Consider the following 19,266-nt stretch of genomic DNA (forward strand, 5'->3'; position numbering starts at 1 on the left):
GATGAAGACGTGTGCACGGCGTCGGCGCGACGGACGCCCAGGCCAACGTCGAGCTTCGTCGGGTGCTCGGCTGGTTTCGATGCGACGGCGGCGACGTCTCGTTGTCACAGCAGCCCTCGGATGAACTGGTCCAGCCCGAGCTCAAAGAGTTCATTCTTGACACCGTCGCCGCCCTTGTGCTCCACCGGCGCGAGGGGATTCTTGACGACTGCAGGTCCGACGCGGCGGCCGTTAGATTTGTCTGCGCCGTCGCGGGGGGGAGGGGGTGGAGGAAGCGGCCGCACCGTATTCGACCCAGAGGTTAATGTATATCTGGTGCAGGACGTTGCGCATGCTCGCGCTCGCCGTGTCGGTGAGGAGGACGAATCGTAGGTTGGCGGGCGTCTCGTAGAAATGGAGCTTGTACTGGCCCGTCCGGTAGCTGATGAAGGCGTCGTCATCGCCGCCGAGCTTGCGGACCATGTTTCGGAGGGAGAAGACGGTGCCGAAGACGAGCTTGGCGTTGTCCGAGGCCGTCGTCGCGCTGGCCGAGGATTGCGTGTGGATGACGGTCGAGGACGTGGCCGACGACGGCCGGGGCGCCGGCAGCCAAGATTTGGTGTAGATGCATTCGGCTGGGAAGAGGAGAGGGAGTCAGAGGCGCCGCCGAGGAGGAATTGACATGGAGAGCCGGGGGGCGAGGGGGGGACGAACTGTGCCGGTCAAAGATGTAAAAGGAGTAGACGACCATGGCGGGCGATTCGAGCCGGAAGGACGGGCGTCGAGGGGCACTTGGGTAGGGAGTCTTGCACTGTCACCGCGGCCCTTTTCCCGTCTTGACCGCGATGGCGGTGGCCAAGCTTGATGTTGCGTGTTGACGTTGAACGTGCGTGTGTGCGTGTGTGTTCTATCACGGGTATTGGAGAGAACGAAGCTTGAGCGTCACAGGTCGGCATACAGTGCGGAGTACTCCGTACAGTGAGCGATACTTGGACGAACACTCCAAGGGATTAATCGGTACCTATTACTAGGTACTTGCTTGTACACTTGATGCATGTACAGTAGTTGTTCTCCGTACTTGTACACCCAAGTATATTCAATAAGTATATGTGGGCAAGTATACTACTTAAGTACAACGTAATTAGTCAACTTACTCCGTACATGTACTTAACAGTAGGTACAGTATTTGTAGTGATAGTAGGTGTACTTACGGAGCACAGAGTTCTCCGTACTTGTATAGTTGTACTTTGGTGTTCAGAATACTCCGTACTAATACTTCCACTTGTAAACTTGCACCTACAAAAGGCGTACCTGTACTTACAAGTACTGTACAAGTTCTTGTATTGGCATGTACTGACTGGCGCGGGGAAGCTGTGCGACTACAGAGCACTTACGGAGCACCATCACCTATCACCTACAGTACACCTACACTGCCGATCTCACGAGAACAGGTACATACATGTACGGATACTTGTGCTGTACTTGCGCACTACCAGTACGCTACCTACCGTGGTATCATTGGTGCAACGCTCTCCGTTATTGTGCTATGCGCTTGGAACGAACATGGTACGTGCATGTACCTGTACATGTACGTTGCCATCGCCGTAGGGAACCGTACCTTGGTCGTCGTGTGAGCTTGCTTGGCGTTCCCCCACCCTTGCGCCAACCTACCGGCATTCGCACCCTCACCTACGGACCTCGAGACACCAAACATCATTCCCTTTCTACTTGCATGCCGTTTGCGAAATCGCCGTGTACGAGGCAAGCCCCTCTCGCCCTCTCGCCATCGCGGCCAAAGACGTCGTGTAGCGGAGCAGCGTATGCCTAGCTTTCGTCGAAGAAGCACCAGCTTGGCCCATCGTCCACCTCGACCGCCTCGACCACCTTCTCCATCTCGTCCATCTCGCCCGACCTCGACCGTCAAAGCAGGCCCGAGGCCCTGGCTCCTGCTGAGAGAGCTTGGCCGAATCCTCCGATAGCCTCGCCTAGGCACTCGACGTTCCCGCCCTCGAGCCCCGACTCGCGGCCCAGTTTGTGCCATAGTCCGAACCTTGAGAGGCAGACCGGCCAACACGTTGCAACACCTGCCGAGCCGTGGGCGACGGCCCTCGCACGCCCTCCATGGCCGGCCTTGCCGAGACGGACGCGGGCACGGGCTTGCCTCGGGTCACCATCCATGGTCCCGATGAGACGGCGGCCGAGTCGGACGACCGACCGGTGCGGACCTGGGCCAGTCCCCTGCGGCACCACAAGCGATCGCCGAGTGCCCACCGGGAGGTCAAGGAGACGCTCGACGCTCGAGTCGAGTTCACCAGCGATGAGACGGACGGGAGGACCTACCACAGGATCAACCAGTATCGGATCATCGAGGAGATTGGCCGGGGCTCCTACGGTGCCGTTCATCTGGCCGTCGATCACTTTGGCAACGAGTTTGTACGTCTCGACGGCCTCTCCGCCGCGGCCTCGCCGTCCTCTCTCCCCCGCCCACTTTCCTCGGTCCCCTCTCCCCCGTCCCCTCTCCTCGGTCCCCTCTCCCCCGTCCCCTTTCCTCGCTGACGGGGGCACCAGGCCGTCAAGGAATTCTCCAAAACGCGGCTTCGGAAACGGGCGCAGTCCCATCTCCTGCGGCAGGGGCCAAACGGGTCGCCGCGTCCGTTCGGTGCGCGGGCCGGGCCGGGGGGCGGCTTCGGCGGTCCCCTCGCGCCTCAGCTGAGCCGCCTGCACGCGAGCGAGCAAAGGGACGCGCTCTTCCTCATACGCGAGGAGACGGCCATCATGAAGAAGCTCCACCACCCGAATCTCGTCCAGCTCATCGAGGTGCTCGACGACCCCGAGGAGGACTCGCTCTACATCGTGCTGGAGATGTGCAAAAAGGGCGTCGTCATGAAGGTCGGCTTGGACGACGACGCCGAACCCTACGACGACGAGTCGTGCCGTCACTGGTTTCGGGACCTCATCCTCGCCGTCGAGTACCGCAAGTGACCCTCTCCCCCCGGCCGGCGCCGCGGGCTCGCACGCTGACGGGAAGCTCGCCGCAGTCCACGCGCAGGGCGTCATCCACCGGGACATCAAGCCTGACAACCTCCTGCTGTCCGACGACGACGTGCTCAAGGTCGTCGACTTTGGCGTCTCGGAGATGTTCGAGAAGCCCGAGGAGATGCGGACGGCCAAGTCGGCCGGCTCGCCCGCCTTCCTGCCGCCCGAGCTCTGCGGCAGGCACCAGGAGGTGTCGGGCACGGCGGCCGACATCTGGTCCATGGGCGTGTCGCTGTACTGCCTCAAGTACGGCAGGATACCCTTCAACCGGCCGGGCATCCTCGGCATCTACGAGGCCATCAAGTCGGACGAGGCGCGGGTTCCCGACGACGAGGACGCGAGCTTCAAGGACCTGCTCGGTCGGATCCTCGACAAGGATCCCGCCAGGCGCATCGCCATGAAGGCGCTTCGGGTGAGTCGTCGGCGGCGGCGCGCGCGGAAGGGAGGCGACGCTGACGGCGGCAGGATCACGACTGGGTGACCAAGGGCGGCAGCGACCCGCTGCTCTCGACCGAGGAGAACTGCGCGTGCCCCGTCGAGCCGCCCAACGAGCTGGAGCTCAGCCGGGCCTTTACGCGCAAGATGAACCACCTGCTGTGCGTCATGAAGGCCTTTCGCCGCTTCAAGCTGCTGCTGGCCAACATCCGTTCCCGGACGGCCCTCGCCGAGGGCGACTCGCAGCCGAGGAGCCGCTCGGTCGAGCAGCGGGCCAAGACGGACGTCATCGAGGCCTTTGTCGGCCGGCGACGCCACCTCCGGAGGCTGGAGCGAGAGGCCGGCGACGACGACGACGACGGCGACGCGGCCGTGCAGGAACCGCTCTTTCTGGGCATCGGCACGGGCGGCCGGGACGACTTTGCCATGGACTCGGCCACGCCCGACGTCGTGTCCGACTCCCCGTCGGCCGTCGACTACAACGTCTACGACCGCGCCTACGCCGACGCCGTCAGCCGACAGCTCGGCGCGAGCAAGTCGAGCAAGCCGACGTTGTACATGACCAAGTTTGTCGAGGAGACGGAGCGGTTCGAGCGAGTCGAGGGCATGGTCGGCGGCACCGTCGAGGAGACGGAGCGGTTCGGAAGAATCGAGGGGCCCATGGTCGGCAGCACCGTCGAGGCCACGCCGCGGTCCCTGGATGCCGGCTTCGAGGAGTCGACGCGGCCGACGGCGTGGCAAGCACCGCAAACGACGGCGACGGCCGCCGGCGAGCTCTCTCGGCTCGTCGCCCAGATGGCCATGCCGGGCACCGAGCCTCCCGAGGCGCGTCCGCAGGCCGAGTGAGGCGGGGTGCCGTCGACGGTTTGCCCGGCGGGCCGTGGAGGGCGAGCAGAGGGCGAGCAGAGGGCGGTTGCCATGGTTGCCGTATCCGTCGATGCCAACGCAACGTGCCATCACCATGGACCGCGAGCCATGCTTTCCTTTCTTGGCGACGCGAGCACGGCGCAGGTACAATGCCACATACGGTCATGCATAAGTATGTACACGGTGCTCTAGGTACTCGCACAGGAGCACGGCACATGTACGGAGCCCAGTACCTACAGTAGAACATTTGCTTGCAAGAATACACCTACAGATACTCGGTACATGACACGGCACATGTACTCCGTACAGTGCATGGCCCTGCATATGCACAGTACGGTGCTTGTAGCAGCACATGTGCAAATGCTCCGTAGTACGGCCTCCGAAAGTGCCGAGAGTGCCGAGAGGGGGCGGTGAAGGATAAATCTACGAGTGCGGAGGAATTACCAGGGATGGATTAATATAATCAATACAAGCAGGTGTAAGTGCTCCGTACATGTACTCCGTAAGTACGAGTCCGTATCGAGTCGATTACGGAGCAATTACCGAGTGCCTGTACAGTTCTGCACGCGTGCCATGCGAGTGCTGAATGCACGCTATACGATACGAGTGCAGTGCAGTATTTGCCGTCGACGTGTGTAAGTACTTACTCGTACTTGCAGGTGTGCAGTACGGCGTATGTACTTGCACTCATAATAATACTTACAGTACTCGCAGGTGCACGGAGTACGGAATACAGAGTACCGAGTCCAGACCTTAGTACAGTACTTAGTAATACCTAGGTACTAAAGTAAGAACAAAACCCTAGGCTTACTTGTGCTGTAAATTTACTGTCATTACAGAGTACTTACACCTACATGTACTTACTGCAGGTGCACTGGAGTAGGCGTACCTGTGACTCCGTACTCACAGTACAGTACTGTACATGTACTTGTGCGCGGCTCCGTCGACATGTACATGCACAGCAAGCATCTACGCGCCGCGCAACCGACACCATGGCGAAGCAAGCGCCCGTCTCGCTTGCCGCCGGCTAAGAGCGGACGACAGACCGCGCCCGTCGTGAGGGCGTCACCATCACTCCCACGTACGGATGAATGCCCAGTGCGGTGCATGTGCGCCTACGGCAAAGGACAAACATGCTAGGTCCTGCGCATGTAAGTAGATATGGCTCATACACCTACCTGCCCACACGCAAGCCTGTAGCCGGACCCCGTACGGAGTAGTGGATGATGGGTGGCACGTACAACAACTACTGTCCGAGTGCATGGTCGTGCATGGACGTGGCAGGGTGCGGTTTGCCTCCCGTCATACATGACGTGGCTCGTGCATCGAGTAGGGCTGCCGCGTGTCCTCCGCCTGCGTCGCCTCCGAGGCCATCGTCCGTCGCCGGCAGAGTCTGCGGGCGCGTCGTGCGCGCAGGCCGCACGAGCAGTGGGAAGGTAGCAATCGTCGTGTTGCTCCGGCCCTAGCGCTCCATGCAAAGCGACGACTGCGGTTACTCTGGCGGCCCAAGGCAGAAATGGCCTAGGTCGCAGAAAATGAGCCGGGCTCCACCGTGACCCTACGCCAGAGTACGGTGCAGGTATTGATCAATTACAGTATTACATGCAAGTACTCCGTACTTACTCCGTACTTACAGCGAGTGCAGCATGTACATCAACATGTACTGTACGGAGCAATTACTGCAAATGCCAACGTACTCGAGTACTGTAAAGAGTACAACTGCAGGACGTGTACTTGTACAGCAAGTACAGCAAGTACACCAAGTACACCAAGTACACCAAGTACACCAACTGCCGTGCTGCACTTGGGTCGCTTGTAATTACACCTGCTCCGCGCCGAGCGCAGTACGTGTGCTTGGTGTCCTGTGGTGGTGCGCACCATGTGTGCCTTGCTTAGTACTTCGTACCAGGTACGGATACTGTTACCGCTCATATACAGTATTGCCTGTACGGTACTAGAATGGATGCGCCTTGGTACCGACCAACGACCCCCCATTGTGTAGCCTATACGGAGTACAGTGCTCCGTGCATGCAAGTGCTCCGTCCTGTGCATCCAGAACGTGCTGTGCGGTCCTTGCAGGTTGTCGGGTTGACGAGCATCCTGGGAGGATAATGGAAAATCTAGCACCTTACAACTAGTACCCATCCTGCCTGGCCGTGCACCTTGCCGGCTTCACGAGTCATCCCCCATCCACCTGCTACGGATCCCAACTGTGCTAAGCTACTGCAAGCAACACATGTACTGTACTGTAGATGCAGCATGGGACGTGGTGCATGTAATGTGCCGGTGGGCTGCGCTCGTCGAGAGGAAGGCTAGCCACCAGGTGCCGTGGTGGGCAGTGCACTGCGGAGGATTACCCACCACTTGGCCGTCGGCACACCTCGAGCACTTGCCAGTAACGGTACGGCGTACAGTACGCAAGTACTTGCTTACAGTACTTGTGCACTTACAGTACTTGTGCACTTGCAGTAGTAAGTGCTTGCTTGTATGGTAGCCGTCAGCGTCTAGTACTTGCCACTCGCCGCCACCTAGTATTTACCAAGCCGTTCAAGCAAGTACTTGCCACCACCAGGTACTTGCTTGCAAGTACTTACTGTGTGTGAGTGAGGGTTGCTTGTCGTGTGCTCGTGAACGGTACCCGCTGGACGAGTCTCGAGCCTCCCGATCACCTGCCTGCGGTACCTGCCTGCCTGTATTACTCCCTACGCCGCGCCCACCTCCGTCCGAGGTACTCTGCCCGCGCATGTACCGAGTGCACTTGCTTGCCTGCCAACCTTCGAACAGCTTAGTACGGTGGGAAGAGGAGCAAGGTACAACAAGTGCTAGCACCGTCGCCCATGCAAGCAAGTGCTGCAGCTGCGCGTGCGTACGTGTGCGTGGCCGACTCGCCGCTCATTTATTCCCTCGTCCTCCTCCTCCCCTCCTCCTCTCGCCCGTCCACCCGTCCGTCTCGCCCATTCGCCTCCGAGCCGGCGACGACGCCCATCGTCAAAAGACCGTCGACCATCGGCCGCGCCCTCGTCGACCCTCTCGTCCGCTCCTCGACACTCCACCGCCTCGTCGTTCGTCCGCTCGAGCATCCTCCGCCGTCGCCAGGGGGGCCGTCCGTCATCCGAGGGAGAGGCGAGAGTCGAGCAAACCAACCAGAAGCGAGCACCGCCCACGGGCGACCCATGTGCCATTTTGTCGGCCGCTACAGCGCCCATCCCCCCCCCCTCCGCGGGGCCTCTGTGCCCATAACGACCGCCGACCCCTCCTCCTCCTCCTCTCCCCCTCCTCCTCGCCCTCCTACTCTCCCCTAAGTGCTCTCCTCCAAGTACACTCTCACCTCCCCAAGTACTTACTCTACTCTCCCCCTCCCAAGTACTCTCCCCCTCCTACTCTTCCCCTCCTACTCTCCCCCTCCTACTCTCCCCTCCCCTCCCCCGCCCCTCCCTCCCTCCCTCGATCCATCAGCTCAGCAATACCCTAACGCGAGGTACGAGAGAGCAAGTACCTGTACTTGTGCTGTGCTGGTGCTGGGCCCCTCGCGCGCCCAGAACCTGCCTTGCCATTTGCAGGCTGCTTTTTTTTTTTTTCCCACTCCACACCCCGACACGTCCGCCACGCCCGCCGCAGCGGCGAGACGAGAGTCGAGCAACACTGACGGACGGAGACGGCGCAGCCAGACACTGGGTCGTCCCCTCTCGCATCCCTGTCGCCTCACCTCGCTTCGCCTCTCCTCCTGCAGCACCGGCGCAAAACAAATCAAATATCCATCCATCCCCCTCAACTCCTGCATCTCCCGCAGCCGCCGCCGCCGCTTCAGTGCCGCTCTCGACCAACCGCCATCAAGCCCTGTTTGGTCGCCCGCGGCGCCAGGAGACCCTAGGCCGGGCCTTTGTCATCCGCCGCCACGCCCAGTCCGGTCGGGCCTCTGTTCGCGCACACGCTGCCAGTCGACGAGCCATCGTCATCCGTCTCGCCCTGCCGCTTTGTCATCATCTCCCCTGCCTGCCCTCCTCCGCCCTCCATCGTCGCCGACAAAGCAGGCCGCGACGCCTTGTTGCCTCTCGCGCCCTGCACGCTCGTCGCTCGTCGCACGAGGCCGCTTGGCACGCCGACGGACCCTTCCCATCCTCCACCCTCCCCCGCCGTCGCCCAGAGCGCGCCGTCCGACGCACGACCGGCCAGCATCCGCCGTGCCACAATCATCACGACCACGGCCACGGCCACGACCACGACCACGACCACGACCAACGCCGCCACCCTCGCCACCCTCGCTGCGTCGTCACCACCATCGCCACCCCCCTCCCCGGCCAGCTTCGGCGCCGCCGCCAAAATGCATGCCGCCCTGGCCGACCAGAAACCCCACTCGGCACCCAACTCGAAGCCGTCGTCGATCAAGTCGCACGACAGCAGGCGCTCCAACGCCTTCTTCCCCCACGATGCCCCCGGAGCCGGCGACGCGAGCGGCGGTGACTCCCCTCACCTGAAGCCCGTCGAGAAGACGTCGGTCAAGGACCGCCTGACGCGCATGTTCTCGGGCAAGGACATACCCCGCAGCAGCACCGTCGGCCCCGAGCAAAACGGTCGCTCCCGAGGCTCCTCCCTCAACGGCGGCTCCTCGCCGAACCCGCGCAAGGAGTCGACGCACTCGGACCGGCCCAGCGACAAGCCCTCCGCCGCCCCGCCCAAGCCCGCCGCCGGCAAGGAGACGGGCCAGCGCTTCGTGCCCAACCCCGACGCCGCCGGCGGCCACGAGCACTTCCTCAAGTCGAGCCGGCGCCAGGAGAAGCTGTCGGACCTGTGGCGCAGCCTCCTCGGCAAGAAGCAGGAGGCGGCCCCCGACAGCGACCTCTCCCTCGTCTCCAGCTGGGTCGACACCCTGCGCCTCGAGAAGGAGGAGGCCGTCCACGACAAGAGGACGGCGTCGAGCGCCTCGTCGACGCTCGTGGAAAAGTACGGCAAGTGCCACGAGATCGTCGGCCGCGGCGCCTTCGGCATCGTGCGCATCTCCCACAAGAAGGTGGGCGGCAGCGGCGAGAAGCTCTTCGCCGTCAAGGAGTTCCGTCGCCGGCCCGAGGAGACGGAGAAAAAGTACAGCAAGCGCCTGACGGCCGAGTTCTGCATCTCGTCGTCCCTCCGCCACCCCAACGTCATCCACACCCTCGACCTGCTCAAGGACTCCAAGGGCGACTACTGCGAGGTCATGGAGTTCTGCGCCGGCGGCGACCTCTACACCCTCGTCCTCTCGAGCAGCAAGCTCGAGGTCCAGGAGGCCGACTGTTTCTTCAAGCAGATGATGCGCGGCGTCGAGTACCTCCACGAGATGGGCGTCGCCCACCGCGACCTGAAGCCCGAGAACCTCCTCCTCACCACCCGCGGCGGCCTCAAGATCACCGACTTCGGCAACGGCGAGTGCTTCCGCATGGCCTGGGAGACCGACGCCCACATGGTCTCGGGCCTCTGCGGCTCGGCCCCCTACATATCCCCCGAGGAGTACACCGACAAGGAGTTCGACGCCCGCGCCGTCGACGTCTGGGCCTGCGGCGTCATCTACATGGCCATGCGCACCGGCCGCCACCTCTGGCGCGTGGCCAAGAGGGACGAGGACGAGTTTTACGCCCGCTATCTCGAGGGTCGTCGCGACGAGGAGGGCTACGGCCCCATCGAGTCGTTGCACCGCGTACGCCCCCTTCCCCTTTTCTCCCCTCCGGTGGTGCGAGTGCGCGTGACGGTGGGCTAACGCGTCGCGCAGGCTCGCTGTCGCAACGTCATCTACTCGGTCTTGGATCCCCATCCTACCCGTCGACTCACCGCCGCCCAGGTCCTCAAGTCCGAGTGGGTTCGCGAGATAAAACTTTGCAAGGCCGGCGAGGAGGGTCTCTAACACACCGTCCGTCATGCTGCGCTGGCATGGCGGACTGCAATCTGATTGCGGGCGCGAAACAGAGGAGCGCACCGCATCTTGCAGACGACTCTTTTGCCTTGGACCTGGCGGAGGTGGAAACACGGACCGCGACACCCGGACGGTGCCTTTGAGACAACGCAACGATTCCATGACCCTCGCCCATGAATGTTTACTTGGCTCCCCTTCTTCCACGGCGCCTTTCATGCCGTCTCTTCCCTTTCATACCTTCATACAATAGAGTAACACAGAGCACCGGCGTTTTGGTTGGCTTTTTCTTTTTGCTTGAAAAACAGGGCTATCAGGCCATCGTCCATGGGGTCGTCTTGGTCCGCCCGTCATGTCCGAGTGCAGAGTTGCCAGCTGGACGGAGATATTCAGTAGAGCCCGAGGGCGCCGTACCCGAGAGAAGTAGGTGAAGTGACGGTTGAGTGGATCATGCCTGCCGGGCTGCTGCCGGTTTGCAAGGCCAATCTGCTCGGGGAAGGGTTGGGTGAACAGAGGTCTCGTTTCCGTCGTGGTCTGCTCGGTGTCTGGTCCATTTTTTTTCATGACTTGGTTGGATACACTTGACCAGAATTCACCACGATATTGGCAAGGGTGGCGGGCGTTTGTTTACATGAGCGTGTGGTCGTATTTTTCACTCTTCATCCGAGGTCTACATGTACTTTGAATAGACCGGGATCGCTACCCCGAATGGCGATGCTATCATGCATACCCCCTAGCTGAATGGCATGGGAACAGGGGGGGGGGGGGGGGGGGATCCGACGTGTTAAAGCGATATCCGTCCTAAGCCAGCTACTGAAGAAGACGAGAGAATAGAAATTGGCGACTATCTTGATCGTTGGGTGGCCAAGTTTATCATCAGTCTGGGTGCCTATGCGATCGGTGGCCTTGATGCATTGTGCCATGGCAGACAAAGCCGATAGAAATCGAGGGTCTCCATTGAACTACCCGAATGAATGAATACAACGACCCGGGCATGTGGATGAGACGAGGCCATGGCCCCTGCACAGGCATCCAGATGTCTACGGTCCGGCGCAGCGTATTGTCACCCACCACCCCAACAGTCAGCTCACTAGTGCGTTGCAACTGAAAGCACACAGCAATGAGATGTTCAATTGTTGCATCCGAGATGCAATCTGAAGGGTATGCTTGCAGTCAACCAAGTAGAGCAAGAACAAGGGAGCGAGTCATCGCACGGATGACTCGAGAGTACAAGTGACGAAATTCAACTCCTTCACAGCTGCCCACTCCGACGAGAAATCAACGCCTCCTCCATACATATACACATATTTCCGAGGTCAAGACAAAAAAAAGTACCTACATAAAATAAAGGAAGCATAGCTGTAGCGCAGGCATACCTCCTATCCATGCAAAACAGCAAGAGCTCCAGCGCACCGTTCCGCAAAGGGGGAATTCTTCGTACCACGAGACAAAAACACCGCCGCGATCCTCCCTTTGGCTCGGGCTGACGAACGAGGCAAGCGGAGGAGGTGAGTTGGCATGTCCAACGACGGCCGCTAGCGTTGGGACGAAGCACGCACGCCAACATCAAGAACCCCCACAAGAAGCTTCTCCTTTCCTCCTCCTCCACCTCCTCCTTCACAGCGTGCGTGGCAATCCGGGGTTCGTCCCAGAAGCTCGCAGTTGTATGGAAAGACATCATGCAAGACTTGCCAGAGGGTTCTTCAGAATCGATCCGGCCAAGGCACTCTTGCTAACATGACATCTCGCGGATCGATCGACAGTTCCGCGCGGAGCAGGATTCTGTCGTATCCATTCAGGTGCGTCTTCCCAGGTCCCCTCACGAGTGAAAAAGATCCCAGGCCCGGGAGCATAATCGCAGAAATTCGTCCTTCTTCTGTCGCTGAACCTCCGGGCTGTCTCGGCCCTCGCCGAAAGGGCCTCGACGAGTGGGGGCGGGACCCCGGCCCAGCGGAGGGCTGTCGCCATCCTCGTACTCTGCGCGCGTCCGTCGCTTCGTGGCACTTCGACTTCGCTCGGCGTGGCGGCTCCCGGGAAGCGGCGACGGTGGCGTGGGAGGTTGGTGGCCGCCGTAGTGCACCAGTTTGGGGAGCAGCTCCGGCCGGCCACCGGCGAGCTCCTGCTGAGCCTCCTCGGCCGACTTGTAGTCGCGTGGGCGGCCGGACGTCGGCATCGGCTGCTGCTGCTGCAGGTGGCCGGGGGAGGCCACGGGAGGCTTGGGGTTGTTGTAGAGAGATTGGTGAGCCGAGTCGGGATGCGCCGACACGCCCTGGCCGAAAACGTCGCTGAGGGGAGGCAGCCGGTTGCTTGTTTGATTCGCGGGCACGTGGTGGATGTGGGAGGTGTTGGAAAGGTTGGAGGGTTGGTTGACGATGTGGCGCGACATGGGGACCGGGTGCTGGCGTCCGGTGAAGCTGTGGCCGAGTGGGGCCGACTGGATGACCCTCTCGTTGGCGAACTGCTCGTGCGAGGGCGTGACGATGGACAGGCCGGGCGGCGCCTTGTTCCTGCGCGACATGCCCGGCGTCTTGGCGGCGAACTGCGACGTCGAGTCCTTGTCCTTGTCGGAAGGACCGTCGCCCTTGGCCGACTGCTGCTGCAGTCTCGCCTCGATGATGTGGCGCTGCTGCTCTCGGACCGACAGGCTGCGCTGAAGCTGCTCCTTCATCATGGGGTTCTGCGTCACGAAGCCCGGGGAGAGGCAGGCTATGCCGACTTCCTGGAGGGCGAACCCATCCCGGGCGGACATGGGCACGCCCGAGGCCGGCGAGTTGGAGACGGAGTTCTTGGAAAGGTCCAGCCGTCGAGGTCGAGGTCGCGTGCTCGACAGCGTGGGCGAGCCAGGCTCCTTCTTGACGACGACATGTGATCGAGAGGCATCGTGCCTCGGGCTGCGGGAGGATCAAGGGTCAGCGGGGGCCAACGCCCGGACGGAAGCACAAGGAAAGGCGGGGGGGGGGGGGGGGACGTACGCGCCCGGCGGCGATGACTTGGCGAGGGACGACGTGGGAGCGCCCTTTGGGCTGTTGATGCCGCTGGATTTCTGGACGGGTTGGCCGGCGTTCGCGATCGAATTCCTCTGCGCCGCCAAGGAGGGTGACTGTGCGACCTGCTGGGCGGCAACGGAAGCCGAGGAGGCGGGAGGGATTTCGGAGAAGGATTGTCTCTCGTGAGGAGCCGGGCTAGGAGCCATGGCAACCGTCGCACTCATAGTGGTTTCACTCGGAAAGGAAGAGGGAGCTGGTTGGGGGAGGCGGCAACGGCGAGTGAGGGGGGCACGAAGTATTCAAGCGGCGTTGCCGACGGCGGCGTCGGGTCAAGTCGCCAGGGCGCTTCCTCGGAGCGCACGACGGCGGCAAAGCTCTCGACGAGCTCGCAGGTGGAGGCGGGCGGCCGAAAGGAGGGCCGCGGCGGTGGACAGATGGGTTCGGACAGGTTGGCGCTCCCGCTTCGTCGAGGTCGTCCCTCGGTGCAGCAGAAGGGCCGAGGCAACCAGAGTGCGGTCGCTCGTACGAACGGAATCGGGTGCTGCCTTTGGCGTCGACAGGCGCGTGCGGCGTCCAAGCGAGGTGGACCGCCTTCGAGGGGGAAAGGGTGCTCCGGTCAAGGATGCGTGCGAGGCGTGCCGGTCGTCTAGAACAGGTCAGCGTCGCGGAACAATGGCGTCGAGAAGCGATCGGCAGGCGGCGGCGGTGACGGTGGTGGTGACAATGGTGGTGATGATGGTGGTGATGATGGTGGTGGTGGTGGTGGTGGTGCAGGGTGAGTGACATGGAGGAGTGGTCCCAGACGATGGGGGTGACGGGCCATGCAACGAAAGCAGAGGCGGATGCAAAGGCGAGGCAAGGCAAGGCAAGGCACATGCAGCGGAGGCACATGCAGCGGCGAGCGAAGAGGGCGCGCGTGAGCGGCACAGGGGGTCGACGACTGCGGGTGGCCGATGGCGAATCACGACGGCGCGGTAGCGTTCCAGCAAGTCGTGAACGGCGGCGGCGGTGGTGGTTGGCCCACGGCAACGGGGACGGGAGTGACGAGCGCCATGGCAAGCTTACCTCGAGAGCACCGATGCAGCTTCGTCTCGGAGCTCGAGCTGGACAGGCTGATGCTGCAGCGTGCGGCTGAAGGGGCACGGCGGGCGTGTGACGGGACGGACGGGACGGCGACGGGACGAGACTGACGGTCAGCCGTACGGTTGGATGGTTGGGGCGAGTCAAGGATGCTTCGGCGACGGTGGCAAGGGATCAATCGACCAGTGCGTCGGTCGTTTCGCCCTCGTCCGAATCGTCGGGTGGCGGGCGGCGACGCGGATCCGAGGAGGAGGGAGGAGGAGGTAGGAGGTAGGAGGGAGGAGGGACGAAGGACGAGGGAGGCGAGAGGAGAGAGGGAGCGGAAGAAGGTGACGGAAGGCAAAGGCAAAGGCAGAGGCGAGAGCGGGATGCGGCGAGTATATCTGTGTGTGTGTGTGTGTCGTCCTGAGCCAGCGAGCCCGGGTGGGTGGTGGGCGGGCAGGGTTGAAGAATGATGAAAGGGGGCACCGCTGGGGGGAGGGGAAGAAGGTACCTAGAAGGCAGGCTACCGGTGCTGAGCACCCGTCCTCGCACCGCACAGTGCTGCAGAGACAGCCAGAGACAGCGCAGGCGGGCAGGCAGGGGGAGGGAGGGGCGTCAGGAACCGCATTAACTGCATGCGGGCACCTGGGTTTACCTCGTTGGGTGCTAGAGGTAGCGGATTGGTATCAGAGGTACGGAGCGCTAGCCGTGTCCTGCGCGACGGCGACAAGGAAGGGCAAGTACCGACCGACCTACCAGCACAGCAGAACGCTGTAGGCGGTACGGAGTACCTCTCTCTAGCATTCAGGTGCAGCAGGGGTAGCAGGTTCCATCGTCAGCATTGGACACTGCGGCAGACGTTCCACGGCAGGACGACGAGGCAAGCAAGGCACACGTCGGGATGCGCTCGACGAGGGAAAATGACGAGCACGCCGAGGAGCGGCACGATGGAGATGCCAAAAACCTGACGGATCGACGGAAGTTTTTTTTAGGGGGAGGGGGGGGGGGGGGGAGGGAGGGGAGACGGAGGTACAATGTCCATGAGAGGGAGTAAGTATTACTGTACTATACAGTAGGGAAATGCAGGCCCGCGGTGGGCAGCACGCGGAACACGGCCGCCGCGTCCAGCACCTTGGCCCAGCCGTTTAGTGCCGACTAGGTGCCGACTAGAAAGCTAGGAGGTGCCTGGCTTGCCTGACGACGGGCTCGTGGTATGCACATTATTAATGAGCCATCGGGTCCGGGTCAGGTCATTCAGCACCTTGGTGCCCTTGGGGATCCTGCACCACTTTCTGAAACGCATGGAGAATTCATGTGCAGGCGTTTGGCGACGGACGAGGCTTGGCCGCCTTGCACGGCCTTGTGGCTCTCCCCTCGTTCCCCACGCGACGGGATGCGTGCTGGTTCGTCGTCGACGGCCACGGTGAACATGACACAAACAGGCTGAGCAGTGCGGCAAGGCATCGATGTCGGAGCTCAACCGCCATGCGCCTTGGTCGCTCCCGCGGACGGCGTGCGCAGGTAATCACTGGGTACCAAGTGGGAGTAGGAGTAGGAGTTGGAGTGGGAGCAGGAGCAGGAGTAAGTACTAGGTATGTAGGTGTAAGCAATTACAGTAGGCATTAGGTTGCGAGAGCTCGAAGCTGGTTGCCCAAGCATTAGCACCAGGTAGTAAAGTAAAATTAGGTGTGCAAGTTCAGACATAGCACAAGTAGGCGTGGCGAGGCGGTGGCCTGGTACTCGGTACCTAGGTACTCGCCCGTCACAGGGTGCAGCAGCCGTACTCGTACAGGACTACTTGCAAGTAATACTCCGTATACTGCCTAGTACCTTTGGCACCAAGCCTCGCTTTCAGGGCAAAGCCTATCAAGCACTCGCACGCAAGTACTTTATGTCCAGGGCACACCTACATAAGTACATGACCGGTGCCGATGCTCGGAGCCTTCGTATAATTACCGTATCGACCGGAATCGTCGCCTACTACTGGGTCCTACAACTACCTGCGGATCCCTGCTTCCCTGCGTCCCTCGGACGAGCATCTTCTTGCTGGATTCTCGGGGCACTACGAGTCCCGACAAAGGCATGCACTGCACGTCGTACAGCCACAGGCGTGTACCTACCGGTGTAGCGGTGGCAGGTGTCGCATGAGATTATGCCGTCCTCCTCCACCAAGCACCCACGGCGCCTGCAACCAAGCACATCTTGCCACCCCCCCCGGCCGTACCTGGCCACTGATCCGTACGGATGGCACCCGTCGCAGACACCTGGGGCCCCCACCGAGGCACTGTAAGTAGATGCGGTGCAGGTGCCTGCAGGCTACGTGCGCATGCGCAGAAGACTATCCACACTTTGTCGCATCGTCATGCGCGTCCGCGTCCGCATCCGCATGACGATGCTCGTCCGTGGCATCGGGCGCACCTCACCGAGACGACGAATCGGTTGCTTCCTCGCCGTCACGTCCATGAGTCAAAGAAGCGTTTGGCGGTCATCGACTTTCTCTAGCGCGTGGCGCTTTCCGTCCCACCACCGGCGGACCATTTCGCTAGCTGTTTTACCTTTGATCGATACTCACGCCTCGCATCCAACCGTGGACGAGACAAGCATCCGTCCCTACCGTACCGGGCCTGGCGGGCGTACGGAGCAAGGAGTTCCGCGCTGGCAGCCCATCGTACCGTCCACGTACCGTCCGTCTGCGTGCTCGGTACGCCGACTCGATCATCGTGTCTAGACCTCCTCCTCCGCAGCGGCGCCACCACCAGCGGCGTCACGGCATCGAGCACAACCGACGAGCGAGAAAAGGGCGGCTCGGTCTTTGCCGCCGCCGCCGGACCACGGCCATTCGCGTTCGAGAGGCGGCAAGCACCAGGTCCTCCTTGCTCGGTACCAAGCAAGCACGACTGCATGCACGAGCGCTCGCGTGTGCTCGTGACGATACGAGGTGGATCGTGGACGTGGGAAAGGTGCGGACGGCCGTGTTGACATTGGATCGGCCTCGCCGCACGGTGCCTCCAACCAGGTCGTCCCATTTGAGCCACTCGTTGCACCACGACAGACCCCCGGCCACCTTGGCTCGTGCCATTGTCTCGCATTCTGAGAATTTTCGGCGCCGCCGCCGATGGCAGCGAGACGGCGAACCTTGCTTCTGCCAAGCCCAAAGCTGACGTCTCGACATGCACTTGAAACGCCAGGAATCTGGTCGATCGAGGCACGCACCCTCGCCAGGTTCCTCGGCAATCTACGAGTATGATTACCCTCGAGAGCGACGCACGCCGGCCGTGGGCTCTGCGGGCGGCCCATGCTGGCCAGCCTTGCCACATCGCACAGTGCTTGGGCAGGGGAAGCGAACGCCTCGTCGGGTGCGTGGCAGCGGGAGTGCGTGGGTGACTGAGTTTGAATGCCCACCACAGGGGTGGTGCTTGCTCCTTTCCTACGGAGATGCACCTACTGTAATACTGCACACCCAAGTACAAGTGTAGCATCAGCATTAGTACTTAAGTACCCTCAAGTGTACTCCGTACCTACATGTGTACCTACAAATGTACCTACAAGTGTTCCTACCAGTACTGTAGTTGCAGGTTCCTCGGTACTCTGCACTCGTGCATTTGCATCATTCGTAGCAAACTCCTCAGGACCCCGTCATCCGTTCTACATGCCGTCCGAACGAGTGCACTGCGCGAATCTCGGACTCTCCACGGCGACCTCCGCGGTATATTGCTCAACCGCCGCTTCGCTCGCAAGTACCGTGTACTCGCGAGGAGCACCGAGCGTTGGGAGCAAGTACAAGTACTCCATACACCAAGGTGCCATGTCTTCATACGGGCCGATGCAGCCTACGAGGTATGCACGAGCGAGTGGGTGTGCTTTACCCCAAGCCTCGCAAACCATCTGAATTGGCACTGTAGTAGGGCAAGTCGCACCAATGCGTATCTGTGTACTCCGTAAACGTAGGACCCTTAGCAATTACCTGTGTAGTAGTAATTGTTTCGTAGATTTAGTTGGAGGTGTGCTGGGGCAACAATCGGCAAGTACTGTAATTACTACCTCCTAGTAGATACTACATACCTAGGTAGGTACCTACTAGCTATAACTAGCTACAACTACAGCTACAGTAGGTCTGGTCCGAGGGGTACCTAAAACTGTGCAAGCACAACTGCAGACCAGCTGTGCCTGTACTCGTGCTGCAAGTATTATGTGCTCGTACATCAAGTAGCATTTAAAGTTTCGGCCGAGTCCTTTTTTCCATCGAATGCCACCCTGATTCTGCCTCATGGCCGACGATTTGTTTCATGTTTTAATACCGCAATTCCTACGCAACCCAAGGCAAGCACATCCCGCTGGCGTGCCGAGTACGGTGCACGCTCATTCGCAAGCTGACGGTGGGTAGGGCGGTGCCAAGGACGATGAGATAGATACCCTACGTGCAGTGCCCGTTCCGACCTCTTACGCACCACCACCCCGGGTAGGCAAGTAGCATTGCATCGACCGCCTGCGCGTTGCGTGCCTCGCCGTCATTCGCCCGTCGTTTCAAGCCTCACCGTCCGTTCCCTCGTTTACGTCGCAACGAGCCCGAGTGCTTGCAGCCTGGAACGCGGGATCGCTGCCTTTGAGGCTAAAGCCGGCCGATGCACAATCATCCTAACCGTTCCGTCGCAAGCGGCCGATGCCGTCGACGACGAGCGACGAACAAGACGAGGTGACCATCATGACATGGTCCACGCCCTGTCCGAGACGGAGCCGATGCAGAATGTGCCTGCTCACGTCTGCATGCCCGTCGGTGCGCTCGCACTCGCACATGCCGGTATTACCAAGCAATCAGCCTCACGTTTTGCCACGCACCGCTCGCCACCTAGGTCCCTACCTACCTAGTAATACCTACCTACCTTCCTAGCCCAGGTGCTTTCCACCGAGAATCGTGGACCGCACGCGCGACAAGGTACTTGTACTTTTGTGCCTACACCCAAGTAATTACTCCGTACTGTACTGTACGCTGTACTTACCGTAGGTACTTGTGGTGGTGTGTGC

The 19,266-nt window shown here is 61.2% G+C and overlaps 5 protein-coding genes across 5 annotated transcripts; 3 read left to right on the top strand and 2 right to left on the bottom strand.

Annotated features, from left to right (window-relative positions):
* Window positions 1–104: 104 nt before the first annotated feature.
* On the bottom strand, window positions 105–730 carry DCS_04846 (uncharacterized protein; the record flags this gene model as incomplete). Its single annotated transcript, XM_040802152.1, has 3 exons — window positions 105–208; window positions 285–614; window positions 694–730. The coding sequence occupies 3 exons, from the start codon at window positions 728–730 to the stop codon at window positions 105–107; spliced, it is 471 nt and encodes a 156-aa protein (XP_040657185.1).
* A 1,370-nt stretch (window positions 731–2,100) lies between these two features.
* DCS_04847 (CMKK2 protein) lies at window positions 2,101–4,296 on the top strand (the record flags this gene model as incomplete). Its single annotated transcript, XM_040802153.1, has 4 exons — window positions 2,101–2,412; window positions 2,548–2,909; window positions 2,959–3,427; window positions 3,481–4,296. 4 exons carry the CDS (start codon window positions 2,101–2,103, stop codon window positions 4,294–4,296), a joined length of 1,959 nt encoding a protein of 652 aa, XP_040657186.1.
* A 2,858-nt stretch (window positions 4,297–7,154) lies between these two features.
* Window positions 7,155–7,619, top strand: DCS_04848 (uncharacterized protein; the record flags this gene model as incomplete). Its single annotated transcript, XM_040802154.1, has 1 exon — window positions 7,155–7,619. One exon carries the CDS (start codon window positions 7,155–7,157, stop codon window positions 7,617–7,619), a length of 465 nt encoding a protein of 154 aa, XP_040657187.1.
* Window positions 7,620–8,638: 1,019 nt separating this feature from the next.
* DCS_04849 (serine/threonine-protein kinase hal4) lies at window positions 8,639–10,189 on the top strand (the record flags this gene model as incomplete). The annotated part of the gene is made up of 2 exons (XM_040802155.1): window positions 8,639–9,985; window positions 10,058–10,189. The coding sequence occupies 2 exons, from the start codon at window positions 8,639–8,641 to the stop codon at window positions 10,187–10,189; spliced, it is 1,479 nt and encodes a 492-aa protein (XP_040657188.1).
* A 1,825-nt stretch (window positions 10,190–12,014) lies between these two features.
* DCS_04850 (uncharacterized protein) lies at window positions 12,015–13,406 on the bottom strand (the record flags this gene model as incomplete). The annotated part of the gene is made up of 2 exons (XM_040802156.1): window positions 12,015–13,086; window positions 13,168–13,406. The coding sequence occupies 2 exons, from the start codon at window positions 13,404–13,406 to the stop codon at window positions 12,015–12,017; spliced, it is 1,311 nt and encodes a 436-aa protein (XP_040657189.1).
* Window positions 13,407–19,266: the final 5,860 nt, after the last annotated feature.

Source organism: Drechmeria coniospora, chromosome 02 (genome assembly GCF_001625195.1).
Source record: "Drechmeria coniospora strain ARSEF 6962 chromosome 02, whole genome shotgun sequence".
Lineage (NCBI taxonomy): Eukaryota > Fungi > Ascomycota > Sordariomycetes > Hypocreales > Ophiocordycipitaceae > Drechmeria > Drechmeria coniospora.